At 38.8% G+C, this 23,110-nt stretch overlaps 1 protein-coding gene and 1 long non-coding RNA gene across 2 annotated transcripts; both read left to right on the forward strand.

Annotated features, from left to right (window-relative positions):
* The first annotated feature begins 3,211 nt into the window (after positions 1-3,211).
* On the forward strand, positions 3,212-4,096 carry LOC116917465. The gene is made up of 2 exons (XM_032922932.2): positions 3,212-3,413; positions 3,474-4,096. The coding sequence occupies exons 1-2, from the start codon at positions 3,212-3,214 to the stop codon at positions 4,094-4,096; spliced, it is 825 nt and encodes a 274-aa protein (XP_032778823.2).
* Positions 4,097-20,807: 16,711 nt separating this feature from the next.
* Positions 20,808-22,591, forward strand: LOC123469626. Its single transcript, XR_006642882.1, has 3 exons — positions 20,808-20,908; positions 22,239-22,414; positions 22,503-22,591. It is a non-coding gene; the product is annotated as an uncharacterized LOC123469626 (long non-coding RNA).
* Positions 22,592-23,110: the final 519 nt, after the last annotated feature.

Consider the following 23,110-nt stretch of genomic DNA (forward strand, 5'->3'; position numbering starts at 1 on the left):
TAAGCGGGCGCAATGGAAACAGTTAATGATTAAAATGAAATACACCCATAATAGTACTTACCAGTCAAAAGGGGTTTCCTTTGAAAAATTGAAAAATCTTTGTCGAACACGTAGTAAGGGAAACCCTTCTTTCTCCGTTTTTCCTGAAGAACTCCCCTGAACATACGAAACATTTGGTTCCAAAAAATGGTTGGTCCAGGAAAGTCCAAAGTTTTTTGGGAATCCAATTTTTTGCATTTCTTCACGAAGTTTTCGTACGAACACGGTTTATCTTTTTTGTCCGTAATCAGACAGAACCCTGGACCGAATCATTTGAAAACATTACAATGATTACTTTCACTTTTATGTACAATCGTAAAAGCAACCTATCTTCGGAATGCTGCTCATACTCTTGTATGTGTGGGCAGACTTTCTCCTTCGCCAGTTCTCCAATTTTGAGGGAATAATCCGGTATGCCTTGCGGTGTGACACAAACAGCACCACACTGTTGGGCATACTTCTTGAAGATCTTGGCTGTAAAAGTTTTAAAATCCCTAAACTCGTTACTGGGAGGAGTGAGTTTGACTCCACTGTTTTCCAGGATTCCTGCAAAAAAAACAAATCGTTCATAAAATTTCTCAGAAAAATGTGCATCGTGTACTCAATTCACACTTTTGACAGAATCCCTATCGGGAAACAAAAACTTAAATAGTTTAAGAAAGGGAATTTTTTTACGTGAAGAGGGTACTAAGTTTTATCCGTAAAACATAGTTTGCCTCATTTCCACTTAAGGCGCTGGATCTGTGTTTTCCTTTTTTATGAAGGACATTCATTTGTATGTTTTTTAAATTGAAAAACAAAGAATCGCCTTTCGCCTTTCAATGCAGCCAGCGCCTCAAGTTGAAACGAGTTTAATTATGTCTGACGGGAAAAATTGTAGTACCCTCTTCACTTTAAAAAATTCCCTTTCCTAAAATATTTAACTTTAATTAGAATAACAGATACGGGGATATAGCTGAATGAAAATATCATTTAACTATATAGTTTTGGGAACTAGAAAATACTTCTTTATGTAAAAAATGAAATTATAAAACGAGCCACTGTGTCATTTGGCACCCCATAGGTTGAAGCGGTGTTCGGATATTTGATGACTAGCATGCTAGTCACCAAATATTGTAGCTAAAAAATAAAAAAAAAATTTTACTCGATAACTTATTGTTTATTAACACTAAAAAAATTTTGTGTAGCTTTATTTTAATTTTTACTACCTCATTTCCCTATCCGCGCCACCCACCATTCGCCATAAGACGCTGGGTTAAATGGCTCCAGCGTTCGGATACTAAGGGCGGGCACTTTAGTTTACTTTTTTTTTCGTGCAAGTTTAATAATATTATTTTGTTTAGGCACATGATCCCTACGGTCAACTTGGGCACAAAGATAAATGGAGATCGGCTATCTTAAAGATTTCCAGCAAAGAAAACTTTGATGTTATCAGTCGGGGCCCTTCTGTCAAGCTTATTGTACAACAAAGTCACTTAGATGATTTGATTATGGTATGGTGCTTCTATTATTCAACGATGCATTAATTTTGTGATTTTATTTTTTTTTCTAGAACTTCATAATTGTAGATGTCCTGCCTATTCATGTTGTTGAGATGACAGGATTTCAATCTCTTGTCTCAAGCTTGGCATCTCATTTGAAAATATGAAGTAGAACTTTCTTTACAGAAATGCTAGTTAAGAAGTACGCCTTAAAATTAATCCAAACCATAATTTGTAAAACCATAATTGTAAAACCCTCTCGTTCTCTACTTTTGCTGTTCTTGCAATAGCACAAATTATGGTTTGGATTAATTTAAAGGCGCAAGATTATGTTTACAGGTGTAAGTTGATCTGGAGAACAAACGTTTGCTGTACTTTTGCCAATTTATCACTTACTGATCGAGTTTGCGTGGGTTGCGTTTTCAGTTTCGAGCAAAAGTCTGCAAGTTTTGCGAAACTCACCACAATTTAATTAAAAAAACAACACAAATTTTTCTTTCTCGATATCATTTTGTTAAAGCTTATTTTTAAAAAATACTTACGCTTACATTTTGTATAAGTACTCTTTAGTTTTAGCATAGTAGAAGAGGGGATGGTATGTTCACTTACTAGAAATTTCCCGTAAGGCTAGATCCTCGGTTTTTCAGTGTTTTTTTCAAAGTTCTTTGTCTCGATAAATGGTGCTGCCACCAAGCGTAGCGCCAACTTCAACAGTTTTTTTGAAGCCAAAGATGAAATGATTTACGACATGTGTGGTTATCTTCTTAAGACTCGGGATTCCGTCTGGACAGACTGTGATAAATGCAAAAAAGGTCTCATCTCTAAATATGAGGATTTACCCACAAATTTTCTGTCCGCTGAATATACCGCTGAAAGAAATCACGGAGGTCTCACATTCGCAACCGTTAATTTATTTAAAATAATTCAGAAGGTTGAAAATGTCATGACAAAATTTTTTGATAATGATTCACATATTTATGTAAGTAATTGCTATGAAGTTGTGATAGAAGAGTTATGTAAGCTCAAGGTTTTTAATGTTTGCTGCGAGAAACATGAAGATACTTTGCCTTATTTAATCTTGCAATATGTACATATACGTTTCCACACTGAATCTAAGCGATTTAGAAATCTGAAACTGTCTAAGGAGCGTTCTCAAATGAAAACAAACAAGAAACTATCTAGAATTACCAAAACAACTAAAAAACAATGTAAATCAATCCTGCCAGAAAAAACAGTCAATAAAACCGTTAATACTTAGTGTTTCAAATTTATTTTATTCATGAAAAGAGTATGTGCATTTACTATTTTTTTATATATTAAAAGTACATTTCTTGAGTTACAGCATAAATAGCACGTAAAATTTTGATTTACAGTACAATAGTACCTTTAATATCATCCGTAATGTCAATTGCTATACTGACCCGCGCTAAACTTTCAAACGTAGTTCTCCGGAAAATCCGCTTGGTGTCACTACCATTTATCGAAGCAACCTGGGATCTAGCCTTATGGGAAATTTCTAGTAAGTGAACATACCATCCCCTCTTCTACTATGGTTTTAGATATATTAAATTTTTAAAAAATATTTTTTCATTTAATTTACCAAATCTGGCAACAAAAGAGCAGACGACATACAGTCTTTTAGTTTTTTCTCAGGTGTGCAGCAAATATTAGTTCAATTCCTTTGGTTTTTCATGGCTTTGGTGCCTACCTGTTGGATTCGTGATTCGAGCAATCCGGTTCATGTTTTTCTCGAAAAATTGTTTCAGGACGGTACCATTGAAGGTACTACTCAATCTAAAACTATCTACGACGCACATGAAATCTTTAAACCATTCTCGTTGGGTGTATTTCGTAATGTGTTCAACGAATTGAAAAGCTCAAATGGTCTGTTATGTAAGCATTTGGCTTTTAATTTTTTTAGTATTTGAATTACATTTATCTTAATTTATTCAGTGCGGAAGCGACAAGCTGAAGTGACTGCCTCAAATGAGTCTAGCAGCAGCAGTAGAGGTTTAACAAAAGTTGCCAAGTTAGACGAAGAAGAAGGTGCTACTGCTTTTATGAATCTTGACTCGAGGTTTAATAATAATACTCAACCAATCGTCGTCTCTGTTTACAAAGACCATGTAACAGAGCAAGAAAAAGTCATCATCCTCTGCGTCCTCCCAAACGGGGCCGACGAAATTCGTTTTCGTTTAATTGGTTCCGGACCTGGGACAATGTTTGCGGTTATAGAATACGCTTGGACCCCCATAGCCTATGAAATAGAGGCGTTATTCGGAGATGAAATTAAAAAAGCAGAGATGGCAACTTGTGATCCCAAAATTCTGGCTTTGAAAGATGATCTGAAGTTTACTCGACAGCACAAAGCTCAAGCTCCCAAAGGCTCCATCGAGATCAACCTTCCCATCCCAGTCCAAACAGCAGCGAACACCATTAAGCGTGAAGGAAAGACGAGGAAAGATGGCAGCCAGGCCATTCTTGTTGAATTAATTGCCTACCAATTCCGCTACACAGTAAAACGAGAAGACGAAAAAATTGTGTTCAAAACATCAGATGTTTGCTTCCCTTCTTGAGTCTCTCATATTTGCAGTCTACATCTTCATCTTCAGGACAATAAACAACATTGACAGGTATCTCTTGTGTTAGTAATAAGTTTTACCGCAGCTCCCTGAACGCAACACAACAAAATGAGAATGTGACCCTTCCAGTACACAGGAAGTGTGCATGTCACCTTCTGAGCCTCATCTGTAAAGTTGATATCATTAAAATTCATGATCCTTTTTTGGAACAACTGAGATCAATGGTTTTCGGAAAGCTTCAACAATTGTTGACCAAGCAAAGTCGCAGTTTTTTAAGTTCCGACATAATTATGCGTTACTTGGGAAGACTTTTCGTTGTAAAAAAACGATACCCGTTGGAACTCAGAGTATTCCGCAGTTAGCTGTTTCGTTCGCTTACTTAAGAAAATATTCCGTCGAATGAAAAAATTGTTCGAAGAATTCAAGATTGACTTCATCTCGCCTAATGAAGAGCAATTTTTGAAAGAATACGTCAGAGTAATGGAATCTATTTGTGAAGCGTTAGATATTCTTCAGGGCCAGAAAAATGTGGCCATGGGAATTTTACTTCCAACTCTATCTGTTTTGAAAAAAATTTTAAATCGCTGAAAGATGAAGCATCTATTATTCACTGCCAGCCATTAATAACAAGTCTGTTAGACGCTACTCACCCTAGGCAAATTTTTCAATTTATTTGTAGGGCTATATGAATTATTCTTACTTTGGTAATTCTCACTTTTATAGATTTGAAAAAAGGTTTTCAGGCAATGGTTTCAGACAACTCAGACAATCGTTTAGCTACCATTTCAAATCCAATGTTTAAGCTATCATGGCTGGAAAATGAAGAACAATATAACCGAGCCAAGGCATTGTTGGCGTGTAAATTCAATCGACTGAAGGGAAACGTTGAAAATTCAGATTCGTAAGTGTGTTAATTTCGTATGGTATCATAAAAATAAATCACGGAATTTATTTGCTAATTCTCTTAATAGATCAGAAGACAGTATTGACGGAACAGCCTCGTCTCGTTCAGACCCAAGCCCTGAAAAACGTAGGAAAAAGAACTTTTTGTTTTAGTATAACGAAGAAAATCAGTAAAGAGATTACAAACGATGAAATTGAAAAATATATGAACTTCTGTCAGACTTTGGAACAACTAAACGATTATCCAACAATGGGATCAATTTACAAGTATGTACTACGTATTAAAAAGCCATCACTATCTTTATTATCTAATAGTTTCATGTACTATGATTAAATAGATTATCCTTTGCAAATATATTAACAGTACAATTTTCAACTTATTTTCAGACGCTACAACGTGATTCTCCCATCTTCGGCGTCTGTTGAGAGATTATTTAGTCAGGGAGGACTAATTTTGACCTCCCTAAGCGTTTGAAACTTACTAACAAAAATTTTGAAATGTAATTGTTTTTAAAAAAGTGAATCACAAAGTTTTTCAAGAGTGGTGACTTACTGGCTTACCTAACTCACATCTGTAACGAGTGACACGCTTTAGCCATTAATAATAAAACTAAATGAAGAACGTTGTTGTTTCTATTTTTCATTCAACATACAGTACCCACCTAAAGTATCCGGACACCCGAGAGAACCTTATGGGAAAACGCTGTTTTTGCTTTGTTCCCCCGGCTATAGTTTTCATTCAATGCGAATGGAAATTTTCTGCCAGGTTCTCTAGGGTAGTGAAAAAATAGGCGGAAAATTAATAATTATCGTAAACTGGCAACCGTGTTTGATGCCGAAAAATGAGTAGTGTTACGGAAATAAGTTTAAGGGTAGGTTTCAAATTGAAAAAAAAAATCCTACAGCATAAATATTTTCATGTGTGTAGGAGGTAACGCAGATCTTTTTTTTAAGACCGTTTCCGTTTCCCTAGCCCATTCCCTTTAGTAACACGAGCCTTTTAAAGTAGCCTCAGTTACATATAGCCCTCTCGGCTGTCCGGATACTTTTGCCTTGGACAAAAACCAACCTTTCCCGTAAACAAAAAAATTTTAAAAAATTAGTATAATTACACTACCCTAGAGAACCTGGCAAAAAATTTTCATTCGCATTGAATGAAAACTATAGCCGGGGGAACAAAGCAAAAACAGCGTTTTCCCATAAGGTTGTCTCGGGTGTCCGGATACTTTAGGTGGGTACTGTATAACATAGAAATAAGAAAAGCTTTTAGTTGTAGAAAACAATAATTTAATTCTGTCTTTTTCCCAGGAAGTGTAAATTTTAGTGAGCTGTCATTAAGAAATAAGCGGTTCAATGAGCGGAAAACGTTGAGTGGACGGCAAGACTGCTAAATACTAAACCTTGCTTATTGCTGTTTGTATAATTACGTGTTTCATAGGTTGTTGGGCAGTGTTGTGCAACAGCACTAATTGCTGATGATATAATTAACGGTAAAGTAAGTTCTTCAATCGTTCTGGTTACACTTTGTTTCTTAAGTTGGTGTCTTATCACGAATTCAGGTGCCAGTTCGACAAACAAATTCTCCGGAAGTCCTTCTTTATGCCACGTCTTTAGGAAAATCACACCCTTTTTTCCCATTCGGCCATATTGTTACACGAATAGTGTATTTGCACAAACAAGAAATACTACAATAAGTGATGACTTAAACTAAAAGGGGTTGTTTGGGTTGTTGGGTTGCTGGGTTGTTTTACTAAAACCAAAAGGGGAATACAATTCGGAGAAGCGTCTGAAGACCTCTAGGGAACTCAGGGAACTCCTCTAACGGAGCCCAGCTCCGGAAGCTCACCCTATGGACACTCATCTAACGTTGATTCGCGGCAGCGTCTTATACCGGCGGACGAATTACTCCCCTTCCGGAAAGAGGTATCTGGTTCTTTCTTGTATTTTAAGAGGTAGTTTCTTCACCACGGTCCCAGCGTTGTCCAAGGAGCAGAGGACTGATCTCTGCCAAGAGATAACCACTCTCCCTTTTCACCCGCGACAATATCGTGCCGTAACAGATTTCAAATCTTTTGTACGTCTAGAGACAGACCCACAAGCGAAAAGGATGGCTCGAACATCATCTGAGGTTATGGCGTCCATTTTTTAATCTAAAGACATTTCAGTTTTCATTTCAGTTGTCAGTAACAGTGATGTTCCACACAAAATTCCATGTCATTTTTTTTTGTCGATTATATTATTATTTTTTATTGTCGGTGCAACAATACACAATCCAAAGCAATAAAACTTAGACTTTCATTATTGATAAAGCATTTACCAAAACCTTATATTTTTCGGGGAAAGTAATTTATTTGGTTTGCTTTTTCTTTACAGTCACATGGAGTATTTTACTTCCCAACTTTGGTAGCGTCACGTTAACGAAGCAGACGTGACTTCATAAATCCCGTATTTATTTTTTAATTTCCTTTACATGAATTGTGGAAGTAGCTATATTCATTTTGATATTCCATTTTTGCTATCGCTCTCCGGAATCAGATACATCAGGTAAATAAATGCATTCTTTTACTCATTTAGAAATCAATATTTTGGTTTAATTAAAGTGTATATTTTTTATGCTATGTATAATAATTGTATACGTGGACAAATGAAAACACTGTGAATGATGGATTATAAATATTGATTAACAGAAAAATTAAAGTTGGTGTTTGATAGAGGCACCCATTTCATGCAGTGTCTTCCAATGAATCTACAGCATTACCAGCTATTATTGTACGGCATAAAATAGTTTTCAAGTTATGCTTACTTTTACTTTATTTATTTATACAACGTTATTGTAATTGCTGTCTTATGAACTGTTGACTTATTATTTTAAATGCTATTGAAAATCGCAAAAAAGATAAAGACAGCTTCTGTCTGATAAGCCTTCAACATGTTTGTGTGTATGTTTGTTGCGTCAGGTTGTATGTAATATTCACAACCCCAATGATGCGAACGTCAATGGTATTTTAGTGACGTATTGAAATACGTACAGGTCATACGTAATTTTAAACTGATACGTAATACGTTAAAAAAATTACGTCAACGTAACTCACTTATTCCAATAAGTCAAACGTATGACGTTACGTCAGCAATACATCAAAACTTTTATTGACAACAGATTTACTATGCACCGAGCGAAATACCCATAACTATACACCGAGGGAAATTTTTTAAAAGAATCAAAATTTCAAGAAAACTATCAAACAGTTTGTTCCGTCGAACAGTAAGAATTAAAGCAGCTTGACTGAAAAGACACTCCACAGGAGCACTATTTGGTATGGCAGTGGTGTTTAATAAAAATATTTTTGATTTGGGGATACCTATTAAGCATCTCCATGCTCACATCTTTATCAGCTAAAAAATAATCTACCTCATTTGGTTTAATTGTTGTGCTATTTGTGGCGAAGCTTAAAAAATCTTCGGTGGAACTGGCACTTTTTTCAGAGGAAAGCCTCGGACAAAGTTGTTGCCAAATGGAAAAAATTACGTGTTTGAAAAGGTGGGAAAAAGTTTAATACGTAAAACGTAAAAATAAAATACAGATACGTACAGTCAACGTAAACGTCAAAAAATGACGTAACGTACGACGTTGCGTCAAAATTTGACGTAAGTCACTAAATGAAGTTCGCATCACTGCACAACCCACACAACACACTGACTTTTAAAGGATATTTATTCATCCTAGCGGCACTACTAGGATTTCTTTATTCTGTCCTGAAATCCTGCAATGACGACTTAAAGACGATTTTAGCAGGTGTTGATGACCGGTAAAAACTGCTCTAATACACGAAATTTTATGGTCACCAAAGCTCTCATTTTGGCGTTCACTGGGACGACTTTTTGCTCTACAAAAAAAAAATGCTAAAACTATTATTCTGCCATCGGATTCGTACACGGATATCCCGCATGACAGTCGAGTAGTCTACCATATACGCAACATTCAATCTTATTATAGGTATTTTTAGACTAACAAGTAGTACAGGGAAATACTTTTGGCTTCCATCATTAAGAAATGAATTTTTGAATAAAATTTAAACATTTAAAAAAATCGACACTTTGCGCTCTTTGACCAAAATAACAGAAAAGAAAAACAAAAACATAATTGTTATGAATTTTAATCATTGGACTCCCGCATCATAGACTGAGCTTCTTCTTCTTAACCAATCACTACGTATTGAAAAAAGCAATTCTATATTATTATTAGATGTGGTGTACGTAATTCTTACAAAGTTGAACCCCAACGCTACACTGTGAATTGTGGCAACGTGGCTTTTAAAATCGAAATAAGTCGTCTTTTGAGGGACGTTATTTATTTAAAAATAGACCGTGGCTTAAGTGCGTCCTTATAACGTCCTTTGGTGGTCCAGTACTGCACGTCCTAGTAAGACAGATTAAGGTTGAGTTACTGCATTAAATTGTTATGTGAGAACATAAATACGCCCGTACTGATTTTGATTCCTATTGTGAAGCTTGACTCTCCGGGTGAGAGTCGGCTTCCAGAATAAGACGAGATAGAGAGGGTAATTTAGGTTGACTTACAGTGTGCTCATAGTGACAACTAGCGGCGGTAGAGTAGAACGCGGCGAGTCGGGGCACCAAACAGTTTATTCACAACAAACACTTACACTTACAAAATTAAAAGAACTTGTCGAGTTGAGCACTAGAAAAAGACTGAATTCGTTAGGGTTTTGGAGGGGCATTTTATACGGGAGAACAAGGTCAGTTTAATTCAACATACGGGGAAAGGTAGAGAATATTTTAGTGTAAATTTAACACTAAAGTGTAAAAAGGTACCGGGTGAGGGTTTTCGGGTTAGGGTTCTCCGTGGGAACCAAGGTCGCACATCGGAGGTGTGAAATCGGCGGTGGCAAAAAGGTTCGCGGCTTGCCGTTCCTTACACTATATAACATCAAATTACGTTCCAGGTAATCTTTCTTCGTTATTCAATTTTAAAATTCCGTAGGCCTATTGATGTCTTATTGCATCTAGATGGCGCATATAATAGTTATTTATGCTTGCAGTGAAGCTAGGTTCTGCTTATTTCTGCTAAAAACAAATTATTAAAATATAATCTATTGAAAAACCTTCCAGCCTATGGGTATATATTTTGTTTTAAATAGTTATAGTTTACTTAACGCGATTCTGTTGATTGTTTTAGCTTGGTTGGATATAAATGCATTAGAAGGGAAGATATAGCGCCATAAATAAAGAAAATGATTAGAAGAAAGAAGAAGTCTTGACTATGACTTCAAGACTACATCGTTAAAACAGAAGAAGATGTTGAGCCAGGAGAGTAAAAAATTATTTTTACCAAAATTCCAGTACATTTGGTCGACGAAGACCTTAAATATTTTCTGTTTCCTGATTCTTCTTACACAAAAACCTCATTTGTTGGCGATGCAATGAATTCGTCAAATAAGACATTCAAACGTTTCATCTCATATAAACTCAAAATCCTTTTCGCTAAAATGCTGTTCCTACTTCATTTGAAGTTCAAATATCAAATTTGTTTTCTTCTTGTTCGGTGTTGCGTGTGTTACATCTTTGTTAGAAAAAAAAAACAATACAGATAATGTGTGTTTTGGATATTTGTTTTTTTTTACAGTTTTTACTATGCTACAACAACTAAGTACATTATAACATTAATTTTAAAATTAAATTAATCTATTGTATATAGATTTATTTTATTTTAAAATTAATTCACTTTAGTTGAAACAAAGCTCTGCGTTATCTTTGGGGGTATTGAAGCAAGAGATTCATCCCAACTACAATGCTTCGGATATAATTTAACATAAAAGGCCTTCCCTTATCAAACAGCAGCTCCAGATATTTCTGGCCTCTAGATGTTCCTGGACTCTGCAAAGTCGTTGGTAAAGGGTTGAAATCAGCAATTGTAACTTTCATCTATCATTCATTTCAAATTATAACGTGCTATGCGTTCATTTATGCGCTGAGATAATGTATTTGTTGCTTGTATCTAATACCGGGAAAAGAAACTTGCAGATACAAATTTATATTTTCAAGATTTCCACCATGATTTTGTGAAGTTGACAACAAATGATTTGAAATTTTCTAGGAAAAAACATTTCAGTTGCAGTCGCTGGTTATTGTAGTGATCCCCTTGTTTCAGTGAGCGATGCCCGACTCTGAGGGCCACCTACGTTCGACTTCATTATGTAAAAGGGTTTATAGCAACTTTTAACTGTAAGGCAATACTGATTTCTATATAGTAAACACTGGTGGCGCTGTCCCTCCCCGTTAACTATCAGCTGATTACGGAGGAAACGCGGTGATCTGTGAAATCTGGAGTGTGTAGGTCCTTTTCCAGAAAACACGAAATGGCATGTTGTGCACGCAAATAATAGACTTAAATTTCCAAAAATAATTTATAGTACCACGAGACGCTAATTACTAGTTATTCAACAGAAAAATCTGTAATATCGTTTTCAAGATATAAGTAAAATGGTAGCCACTCAGAAAAAGAGAGTGGGATAAAGTTCCTTTAGATTCCCTTGGTTAACCAAAAGGGAATAAACTTACCTAAAACTAAAATTAACATAATAAGAAATAAATTATTAACTGTCAAACAGAAAATGGCATTCAAAAACCTAAAAAAATAAAACAGCTGAAAAGTCGTTTCTTAGCAATCAATAGAGCAGTATAACATCCAGGGATGCGCATTCTCCACTAATGCAAAAATCTCATTTGTGTCCAAGTTGGTCTGCTGGGGCTATAGCTCGGTCCTCATCAACTTTGATTTGGGCAGCCCGCGGGTCGTAAAAAAAGAAACGATTTTTTCGGGGCTGGGTTTTGGATTTGTAAAATCTGGGCGGGGCGAGGGCTGAGATTTGGCCGCCCCGATCCGCCCTGGCACTCCCTGCAAAATTTGACCAGACGAAAAATTTGCTCGGAATTTTTAAATAAGCCAATCAAATTCTTTCATAATTTTTGGGCTACTAGCCCTACCATCTACTGGGGAGTATTGATACATGCATTGCCATAGGTCAGACAGAGTTATTGAGTCAGATACTCGACATTCAACAATGATTTAGACGAAGCTATTAGCAAATGGCGACTAACTTGTCCGGTTGTCTCTCTCCTTCGTACGAACAGAATTTGTTGAATAATGGCAAAGAATAAAAAGTCTAAGACTGCAGTAGGGTCTCAAAATAAATTGGATAATCCGCTAAATATTAACCTTAACGAGGGCAACCGGACTGACAAAAGAAAACCATCGCAGTTTGACCAAAGTTTCATTGCTAATATACTATCCGGATCTTCAAACAGCGTCGTCCATACAAAAGATGAATTGATGGAATATGAGGCGGAAGAGCTTGAACCAAGCAACTGTGATCCTGGTGGCATTCTACTGTATTGGGCACAGAGGTCACGCAAATGGCCGCGTTTATCGTGCATGGCTAGGGACATCTTGAACATTCCCGCCACAAGCGCGTCCAGCAAAAGGGCGTTCATTGTCGGGAAAGATGTTTTCGGTATATCAAGAATGAGTCTCAGCCCTGAAACCGTAGAAGCCTTATTATGTCTGCGCTCATGGTACAGTGCTGTTCGAAATCTTTTTTTGCATTTGATTTTATCGCGTAACGCAGCATTCGACGGACGATTCTGTCTGCTATGACTGTATTTTGTTATTGTGCGAAATATGAATAAATTAAAAAATTTCACTGAAAAAGTTTGTGTTTTGTTTCACGTTATTCATCGTTTTTTTTGTGTTAGTGTAAAACTATGTCGTGTTCCGACTATTCAAATGGACTCGTAACTAAAATTGGCCCTTCACCAAGGGCCACTGGGTGAACGGCCTCCAGGTGGTTTTGATAACTTTTGGTTTCGACCAAATAGATAAATATGTCTGGGGGAGAAATTTTGGGAACAATTTGGCTACAATCTAATCCGTGTTTCCATATAGAATTGGGAATTGAATACGGACACTCACTATTTAACAATGTTGCGGATTGTCAAAGTCCACAAGAAGAAAGAGTATCCAAATTTGGAAGGCCCGTCAGACGGCCTATTGTTTTTGACTTATAATGTGTGTTGTAATTGTACTTTGTGTAGGCCGCCAGGGGCACTGCCAAGCAGAGCCTTCTTGGTGGTGATATCGGCAATAGCCGTTGTTAGAATTTTTCCCTGTGTAAAGGCAAACGCCATTTCTTGTGTCAGAAGTCAGTTTCAAATAAACTAGTGGTAGAACCTGCATAAAGTAAAATTTACAAAGGTATTGAATCGCAGGTATTAGAGTTGTTAATTAGATTTAATACTTTTCATGGTCCTTCGAACCTTTTTTTGAGACTGACGATATCGTCCAAGTAATTGGCGTAATTTAAAGTGTAGACTTTGAATGTGAGATTCAACACGTGTTGTAAGGAATCATGTGTTGGGGGAATTTTCAGCCCGCTATTAATTTATAGTGTAAGTTTGTTTGACCTTTCTGTTTCCTAACTAACCATTCGCATTTGGTCAAATCGCAGTTGTCACACTACTCTATAGGCAATGCTCCCAAGACAAAGACCATACACCTTCGAAGAGCACCAGAAGATGAGAGTATATTAAGTCTACGTTATAAGTTAAGATCTCTTTACTAACCCTGTTCCACAGTAACTGGGGAAAATTAGGAGGTTAGGAGAGTTCCACGCTCAAGTAAGGTTTGGGGAACGACCTCATCCACTGCATCCTACACCTACCAGGTCTTATCAACCTCTACCACCGGGGGTTCATATTGATGAGAAGTTGGCCTTCTATGAGACTGGATTCTACAGCGTGGCCATCAGATATCTGCCTCCCAGTGATGCTGTAGCAGTCACCAACCTTCAAGTCAACGCAGACAAGGCCAGATATCTGGAATCATTGAAGCCAGAAGACCAACGGCAACCAATAGTTGTGGTAAAAGAGGAGCAAATTTACCCTCACATCCCACTTCCACTAGGGCCATTGGTACATCCAACACCGACGCCGGCACCGAGACTGATACCACCACCACTAAGGAGCCTATGCCCAGCACGATATCGTGAACAGTATCAACCACAGGTACGCCCAGTAAGGACCATCATTGTCTCCAACATTTTTGCAGCGAGGGCAGGAGTACCAGACAAAGACAAGAAGAACGTCAAGGTGGCAATTGAAGACCGTGCTGAAGGCCAAGTGGTAACGGTGAAGAGAGAGGAAGAGGAAGAATTCGTTCTTCAGGTGTTGGAGTCCGAATTCTAAACACAAAAAAAGTGTGGCAAAAGGAAATCCCCAAGAAGTTGAATTTAGTTTCAAGTTAATAAAAAGGTGTGCGATTTCGCAAAAATACAGTCTGTTGTTTCTTCTTAAACTCGTTTTTGTGTTGCTTTCTCAGATACAATATTGCCTTGGGATATCCCACTATAATTGTTATTTAGACAACTTTTTCAGATCACCAGTAGAACTCCACAACAAAAATGGCTGCCAAGAGATTGAATCAAGCAACGTTGGCGGTGACCATAGAAGTTTTGGAGAAAGAACTTCATAAAGACTTGAAAAATTCTGAATCCGCAGCTTCTGAAAACAGATTGCAGGAAGCTGAAACTTCGTTTGAGCTGGCCGATGACAGGATGAAACGACTAATCAGAAATTACGAAACAATCATCCCTATGTTGGAACAAGCCCCCGAAGTTCAACAGAAATACCTGATGCAGCATGAAGAGTTCTCGACCGTTTCCACAAAATCACCATCGACTGGAAGAAAAAGAAACCAGTAGTAACAACAAGTATGGCAAGCCCCATACTTCAAGTAGCAGCTCCAAGTGGAAACAATACACCTCCAAGCACAATTACTCCACCGATGAATGCGATGCAACTGCAAGTACCTTCAACCCCATGGAACATTGCACATCTGTTACCACGGATAGGAATCACCAAGTTTGATGGAGATCTTAGCAAATGGGAGGATTGGTGGGCAATTTTTCGCACACTGATCCACGAGAATCCGTCAATGAGACCCATCGAGAAATTCAGCAGACTGAAATTGCATTTAACGGAGGACGCAGCTGGTGCGATATCGTACTTGGATCTGACAGACAACAATTATATCAAAGCAATAGATATTTTAACTGGGAAATACAACAAGCCGAGATCGGTAAAAGCAGACCATTATATTGCCATTACAGAACTTCCAAGAGTAGAACATCAAGAGGACTTTAAAGGACTACGGAAACTACATGACAAGGCAATGGGCCATGCTTTAAACCTCGGCAGTTTAGACCAACAAACAGCTCAGAATGAAGCAATTATGGAAATCTTGACAAGAAAACTGCCAATTGAACTAAAATCCCGATGGCATGGCAAAACCAGGCAGTTCCACAAGACATTAGCAGATTTCTTTACCTTCATTGACTCAATAGCTGCAGATTGGGAGTATGCTTACTCAACCGAGAAGCAAGAGAAGAAGAAAACTAGACTAGAAGCAAGCGAAAAAACGCAAAAAGTAACATTTGCCACCACACCAACGGCAGCTGAACTAGCAGTCACAGGCACTGCTACAGAATGTAAAGACAGGAAACAGAACCCTACGGTCAAAAGAAGATGTTTATTCTGCAATGATAAACATTCACCGGCTAAATGTGATATCACCCTAGAGAAGAAACTGGAGCTAATCAAGAAAGAAAAAAGGTGTTGGAAGTGCCTGGGACAAAATCATCAGGTGAGAGAGTGTTGGAGTACAAGAAAATGCTACAAGTGCGGAATGGGTCACCACACGTCTATCTGCAACAAGGCAGTTAAACCGAAATCGGTGACAGCAACTGTGGCAGCGTCTCCAATGTTAAAAGTAGCAGATGGCGCTCCTCTCTCAATCGAAGCACGCCTATTTGGTGGCGTATACGTCCAAACGGCAACAGTGGTAGTGGAGGGCCCAAACGGGTGGCATAAAGCTATCGCCTATATCGATCAAGGATCGAATGCAACCCTTGTTAGAAGTGAATTGGCACAGACTTTAGGGCTACAAGAAGTCGGAAAAATCAATCTGAAGCTGCAAGCAGTGGGACACATCCATCCAGAAAAAGAAAGAAGCGTAAGAAAGCTACGACTTGGCGGAACAATCCCACAGGCGGAAGATATTGAACTCGAAGCAATAGAGCAACCCGAAATCGGGAAAATTGCTGGGTCAAGTAAGACAGAATTCGTCAGCGAACTTTGGAGACAAGGATACCAACTAGCCGACGACAGAATACTGAGCGGAAAAGCAGGACCCTGCCAAATAGACGTCTTGATCGGAGCAAATCAAGTCTGGAAGGTTCTCGGCTCAAAACAGATCGTGTCGAATACAGGTATTCGAGCGATAGAAAGTAAATTGGGATGGCTACTACTAGGGCAAGATGAGAAGGTGGCGTTATCGTCTACAACGGCTATCAGCTTTCTCTTAAAAGCTAAACTAGGAACACCCAAAGATTTACATGAAGAGAACTGACCCGAAAAAAGAAGAAATTGATTTTGCCAGATGGTGGAAACTAGAGAGTCTAGATCCACTGGAAAAGGTGCCACTTTCAGAACAGTGGAAGACCTATGCAGAGTCCATCACTCAAGATGATGATGGACATTATGTAGCACCGCTCCCATGGAACGGGAACAAAAAATACCTCAGCAAGAATGAAGCCATGGCAGAAGGTCAGGCAAAGGCACTGATAAGAAGATTGGACAGAGACCAGGAGATGAAGACTTCATACGAAGCCGAGTTCAGCAAATTAAAGGAACTTAGGTTCATTTCCAAGGCGGATACGTCATTCGACGGTATCTACACGGTTCTGCCCCATCATCCGGTTGTCAGAAAAGACAAAACCACCAGTAGAGTAAGGCCAGTTTTCAATCGTTCAGCAAAACCGAAAACGGGTTTCAGCGCCAATGATTGCCTAGAAGAAGGACCCAATCTGAACCCAGACATTCTTGACATCATGTTACAGTTTAGGCTCAACCCCATTGCCTGGACAGCTGACATTAGACAAGCGTTTTTAATGGTGAAACTGCTTAAAGAAGACGCGGAAGCGTTAAGGTTTTTTCTAGAGGATGAAAACGTCCCAGGATCACTGCAACTTTATAAATGGAACAGGCTTCCATTTGGACTCACATGCAGCCCGGCAGTGCTCAGGACCGTCCTGAAGAAACATTTGGAGTCCTATGAAGGTGACTTAGTAGAAATCAGCAAACAAATTCTACGCCACCTATATGTAGATGACTACTTGTCGAATGCATCTACAGTAGAAGAAGCAATGGCCGTAATCGGAATTGTGCTGAAACTTTTGGCTGACGCAAACATGGACAATGGGTAACAAACAACCAACAGCTGCGTAGATATCTACAAAAACAAGGCCTAGCCAATGACTCAGACAAGTCACACTCATGTCTTAATTTAGACCCACAAAAAGTGCTTGGAGTTAGATGGAATACTAGCACGGATTGCTTTTATTTCAAGGCAGACGTTATCGTAGACGCAGCAGCAAAAGTTCAAGTGTTGACTAAACGAGCTTTTGCAAAAATTTCAACAAAATTGTTCGATCCACTTGGATTAATTGGACCCGTAACGCTCCAATTTAAGCTTCTTTTTCAAGAAATGTGGGAATTCAAGATTGGATGGGACGAGAAGGTGCCCGAAGAAACGGAAAGCCGATTCAGAACAATTGTTGAAGACTTAAAATACATTGACAAGATACAAGTGCCAAGGATGATTTCTATGGCACCTAGCAAACACGCGCAAGAACTGCATGTTTTTTGTGACGCTTCAACCAAAGCGTATGGAGCTGTTGCTTACGTGAAATCAAGACATCCAGATTTCATTCGGCTAATTTGCTGCAAAACCAGAGCAGCACCACTCCCGAAGAACGAGGTATCTCTACCACGGTTAGAGTTACTTAGTGCCGAACTCGGCCGTGTTCTAGCTGAAAGAATCGTCAATGCAGTTGACAAAGTAAATTGGGAAGTGCATTTATGGACTGACTCAATGGCAACCCTTGGATGGATTCGCGGAGAAGCAAACCGTTGGAAGATGTTCGTCAGAAACAGAGTTGAAGCCATCCAGAAGAGGTTTGGGCCAGATCACTGGAAACATTGTCCGGGGAAGGACAACCCAGCAGACCACGCATCAAGAAGCTTGACAGCAAAGAAGTTAGTTGCGGCTTCTTCCTGGTGGGGAGGTCCCTCCTGGCTGAAACTGGAAAAGACGGAATGGCCGCAGCAAGATATGCCGACATCAGAAGTAATGCAATTGATGGATATCGAAGCAAAATTGAAGCAGAAACTGCAAATCCTTGCAGCTAATAGTACTTCGGATTGGTTTGACGTACTCGTATCAAGAGCGAGCAGTTATCTGAGAGTTTTACGTACAATCGCCTGGATGTTTAGGATTTTTAGGAAGGAGTCGCCAGGCAAAGCAACTGAAATGATCAGGGAGGTGGAAGTTTCCTGTCTCTCTGTTCACGAAATCGCCGTCGCCGAGAACTTTATCTTAAAACTCATTCAAAAAAGGGCATTTGCAGAAATCTACGAGTCCTTACAAAAGGGAAAACCACATGGTAAACTGCTTCACGGTATTGATACACTCAGGCCCATTTGAGATGCAAAGGAGCAACTCATCCGAGTGACTGGAAGAATAGGCCCGGCCCTAAAAGAACTGCTCATCGATCCACCCATCCTTCTTCCATCAAACGAGAGGATTGTCGACATGATGATTTACTATCATCATGTTAAACGGAAGCATGCTGGTGTCCAAAACACTCTGACATTCTTACAAAATCGTTTTTGGATCATTCGTGCACGCCAACGGATTAAAAGTGTCATAAAAAAGTGTATAAAGTGCCAACGAGTTCAATCGCGTCCCTTTAATGAAGAAACTGCTGCAATGCCATTGGATCGAACCAAGAAAGTGCAGCCATTTGAAGTGATCGGGATCGACTACTTCGGCCCAATGTATGTGCTAGAAGAAGTGATTCTTATTGAAAAGGACAGTGATGGGAACTATATCGAGAAAACTCGTGTTGGTGAAAATAAAGTGCATGCGTGCTTGTTTACTTGTGCAGTCACAAGGGCTGTGCATTTGGAGCTTGTGACTGATCTGACAACACAAACCTTTATGTACGCGTTAAGAAGAATGATGTCACGCCGAGAAGATTGTAAAATTATCTACAGTGACAACGCGTCAACGTTTACTTGTGCCGCAAAACTAGCGACGGAAGATCCTACCCTAGCCAACTGGCTCTCAAGTAAGGGTATAGAATGTAAGTTTTCTCCTAGCCTAGCTCCATGGTGGGGTGGGTTTTGGGAGAGGATGGTCCGCTCCGTTAAAGAACCGCTAAGAAAGGTGCTGGGGAAAATGAAGGTTAGTTTCGACCAACTTCACACCATACTGGTGGAAATTGAAGCTATCGTGAATTCACGGCCCCTAACTTATGTTTCTGGCGACGCACAATCCTACGAAGTTTTGTCTCCACAAAAGTTGCTGACCGGAAGACAACCTGGAGCTACATCAGAGTCACCCGACTCAACGAAGATGAGCCGTGATGACCTCATCGAGCTGGACAAGCAGAGGAGCGAACACGCCTTAACATGGTGGAGGCTGTGGCAAGAGTCATACCTGTCTGATCTTAAGCGATTTCACTGTCGCAAGGGAAAGGGTACCAGAATTCCGCGTGTTGGCGAAATCGTCCTGCTGAAAGAACCTAACATCAAACGTGTTTCGTGGCCGACGGCTATTGTTACAGGTGTGATACCTGGAACCGACGCCAAGGTGCGAGCGGTTGTTTAACGACTACGTTCGGGTAAGGAAACCACCAGGAGCATCCAGACTGTCTACCCAATAGAAGTTCAAGTCCGATATCGACACGCCCGTCGATGATACCGGAATCGGCACAGTGGAGAAGACTACGTCTACAAGAAAGAAGAATCCGCTCCGTAAGAAGAATTTGGAATCGCGCGAGGACGCTGGCGATTCCGGCGGGGAGGATGTTGCGGATTGTCAAAGTCCACAAGAAGAAAGAGTATCCAAATTTGGAAGGCCCGTCAGACGGCCTATTGTTTTTGACTTATAATGTGTGTTGTAATTGTACTTTGTGTAGGCCGCCAGGGGCGCTGCCAAGCAGAGCCTTCTTGGTGGCCGATATCGGCAATAGCCGTTGTTAGAATTTTTCCCTGTGTAAAGGCAGACGCCATTTCTTGTGTCAGAAGTCAGTTTCAAATAAACTAGTGGTAGAACCTGCCTAAGTTAAATTTACAAAGGTATTGAATCGCAGGTATTAGAGTTGTTAATTAGATTTAATACTTTTCAAACAATTTTAACTTATCTAAGTAACGAGTTTTTGCATCACTTACAAGTGTATGTAAATGTCGATGTATTTATTCGTGAAATCGAGAATGCGAGTGTTCATGACATTGATGATGAAGAACTAATTTACGCTCACATGCAGTGTAATTCGTTGTTTTTAGGTTGAAAAATGCTTTGGGGGGCCCGGTGGGTTCATCCTACATTCTGACCTGGGTTCGCCCCACGAGTTTACCAAGGGTTTAACACGTCATTTACTACAAACTATGTTCTACGAGAGAAGTTGTATTACCAAAGCATTTTTCAACCTAAAAACAACGAATTACACTGCATGTGAGCGTAAATTAGTTCTTCATCATCAATGTCATGAACACTCGCATTCTCGATTTCACGAATAAATACATCGACATTTACATACACTTGTAAGTGATGCAAAAACTCGTTACTTAGATAAGTTAAAATTATTTGAAAAGTATTAAATCTAATTAACAACTCTAATAGCGGTTCCAAAAAGTCGCCCCGATCAACGCGGGGCCGAGCCCTAGCTGTGGCTGCAGCGTCTTATGGAGAATCAACTCTTTAACGTAAAAAAAATTATTTTTAATAACTTCATTCATTCCTTCATTTCCTAAATTTTTTTCTAGCCCCATTTCTATCTAGTTTTTTTTTATTTAATTATTGTTTGTGGCTCGTCTCTTCTAGCAGAAAAATTTCGTTTCCTGCAAGAAATTCGTCTGCTACAAAGGAACGAGCCATGAACAAAATACAGCCCCTCACAAAGCACAAAACAGAGATAAGGAGATGGGACACGGAATAGGGAAAGCCGCCATGACACATTTTGGCCCGCTATCTAGTGGCTAATGCCCTCCCTTTATCATTAGCAGACAAATTACTAAAATGTATAAGGCGGATGATTTGAATTTCAAAAGAGAAGGCAGGATAGGTAAAAATTATTGATGTAAATACCATGTTTCCTAGTCTTTTTCAGCATTCTAAAAAATGTGACGTTAATAACCTTGTGAAATCTGTTGCTTTGAGATTCCTTAAAGTCAGATGTTTATCTTATATCAAAGTTTTCAACCAAAATGTGTCCAAAGAAACCTCGAAACGAAATAAGTTAACTAAGCTTATATTATACAAAAATCTATAAAAGAAATTTCGTTCAGAATATTATTTATTTCACCTTTTTACACTGTGTTGACACTTTAGTTTGACACAAACCAGCTCGATGACATTAGAAAACTGAGGAATTCGTCTGCTAATGATGAAGGGAGCGCATTAGCCGCTAGATGGCAGGCCAAAATGTGTCATGGCGGCTTTAACACGGCAGTGTCCCATCTCCTTATCTCTGGCACAAAATACATAATAAAATACAGTAAAAATTAAATACAAAATAATATAAAAAAATAAAATGAAAAACACATTTTTTGTTTTTTATTTTATTGTACTTGAAAAATGCAGAACATTAAAATCGAGGAATAGTTTACCTCTCCCCTAACTTAAATCAAAACCAAAGATCAAAATAAATTAAAATTATGCTAAAAACACCCTGAATATTACATAAGGATTACACAGGGAAAGGAAAACACGAAATATTTATGGCAGATTTCAGCGTTTCCGCATGAAAATTTCCATGCTTTTCGCATTTTGAAAAGGGTCTATTGATCTGTTGCGGATGCTGAGTTACGCAATCTAGCAGTTATTCCTATTCCATCTGGTGTTTTTCTTTTTTTTTTCATTGGGACCATTTAGGTAAAACCCATAATTTTTATCGTTACATTTTTTATTTGGTCATAGTTAGGTTTCATATTTCACAAGCCTGTAGTCACTGGCTTATATAAAATGAAACCCAAAAGCTATGGTAATTTTCTAAATTTAAAGATTAAAATTCAGGTTTTTTCCCTATGTGTTTAGGGCTCGGATTCGATCAGCTTTAGCCCGGTCCGTCGTACGGTCCACACTGAAAAAAGGTTGGTCGGGCCAGATCAGTGCGGGCCAATCTTCAGCGGTGCGGTTCGTTAGGTGTATCGAGGATGAAAGGATACACCGTAAGTGGAACTGTTCATGTGCTACGTTCTGTTAGTCACACGGTAAGTGTCGCTTTCGCAAGTTAGAAATGAGAAAGTTTGTAGCTGAACACCTGAACCTTGAACTACAACTTATATTTTTCCTATTTAGGTAACAGCATCAACGTGAATGGGTGAAGAAGTACCATAAAAGAATTTTAGGGGTCAGTAAAGGTCAGGCTAAATATCAAGCTAAACGAGGTATAAAAAAAATCTGATCAAGGTTTTTTATTTGGGTTCATTGGTAAATTTGTCTGCCCCGATCCTAATCGGGCTAGAAAAACGGTGCACTGGGCACCGAAAAACCCACACTGGAAGATCAAATCAAACCGCAAGATTGCGAGGGGCCGAGCGCAACTCAGCATCCGCTACAGATCTACATGCCCATATTAATTAATAGACAGATCTGGTTAAAAACGCAAGACTAGGTAACTTTCATTCAAAAGACATTTGAAGATCACCATTGTAAAAATAAAAAATAAATAAATAAAAATAAAACACCGGATAAGATTTTTTTTTTTTTTTTGTAGATAACATAGCTCCAGGTTATAGTTTTTTTTAATCGAATCCCTTTTTCCATTGGTTGCGTGTGTTAGACTGTTACTTCAGGATGAAGAATATCAATAGTCTAATGGTGGCAAACACAAAAGTCGGCACTTAGGAAAACAGGATCATATTTGGGTTCGATGACACATGTCATTTTGAATCAGGAGTGTCAAT

This window comes from Daphnia magna, linkage group LG2, assembly GCF_020631705.1.
Source record: "Daphnia magna isolate NIES linkage group LG2, ASM2063170v1.1, whole genome shotgun sequence".
NCBI lineage: Eukaryota > Metazoa > Arthropoda > Branchiopoda > Diplostraca > Daphniidae > Daphnia > Daphnia magna.

Excerpts from the sequence above, each read along its gene's own strand:
- LOC116917465 (XM_032922932.2), top strand. The coding sequence starts at position 3,212 with ATGGCTTTGGTGCCTACCTGTTGGATTCGTGATTCGAGCAATCCGGTT. Across the intron at positions 3,414-3,473 it reads AAGCTCAAATGGTCTGTTAT|TGCGGAAGCGACAAGCTGAA; the intron begins GTAAGCATTTGG and ends TAATTTATTCAG.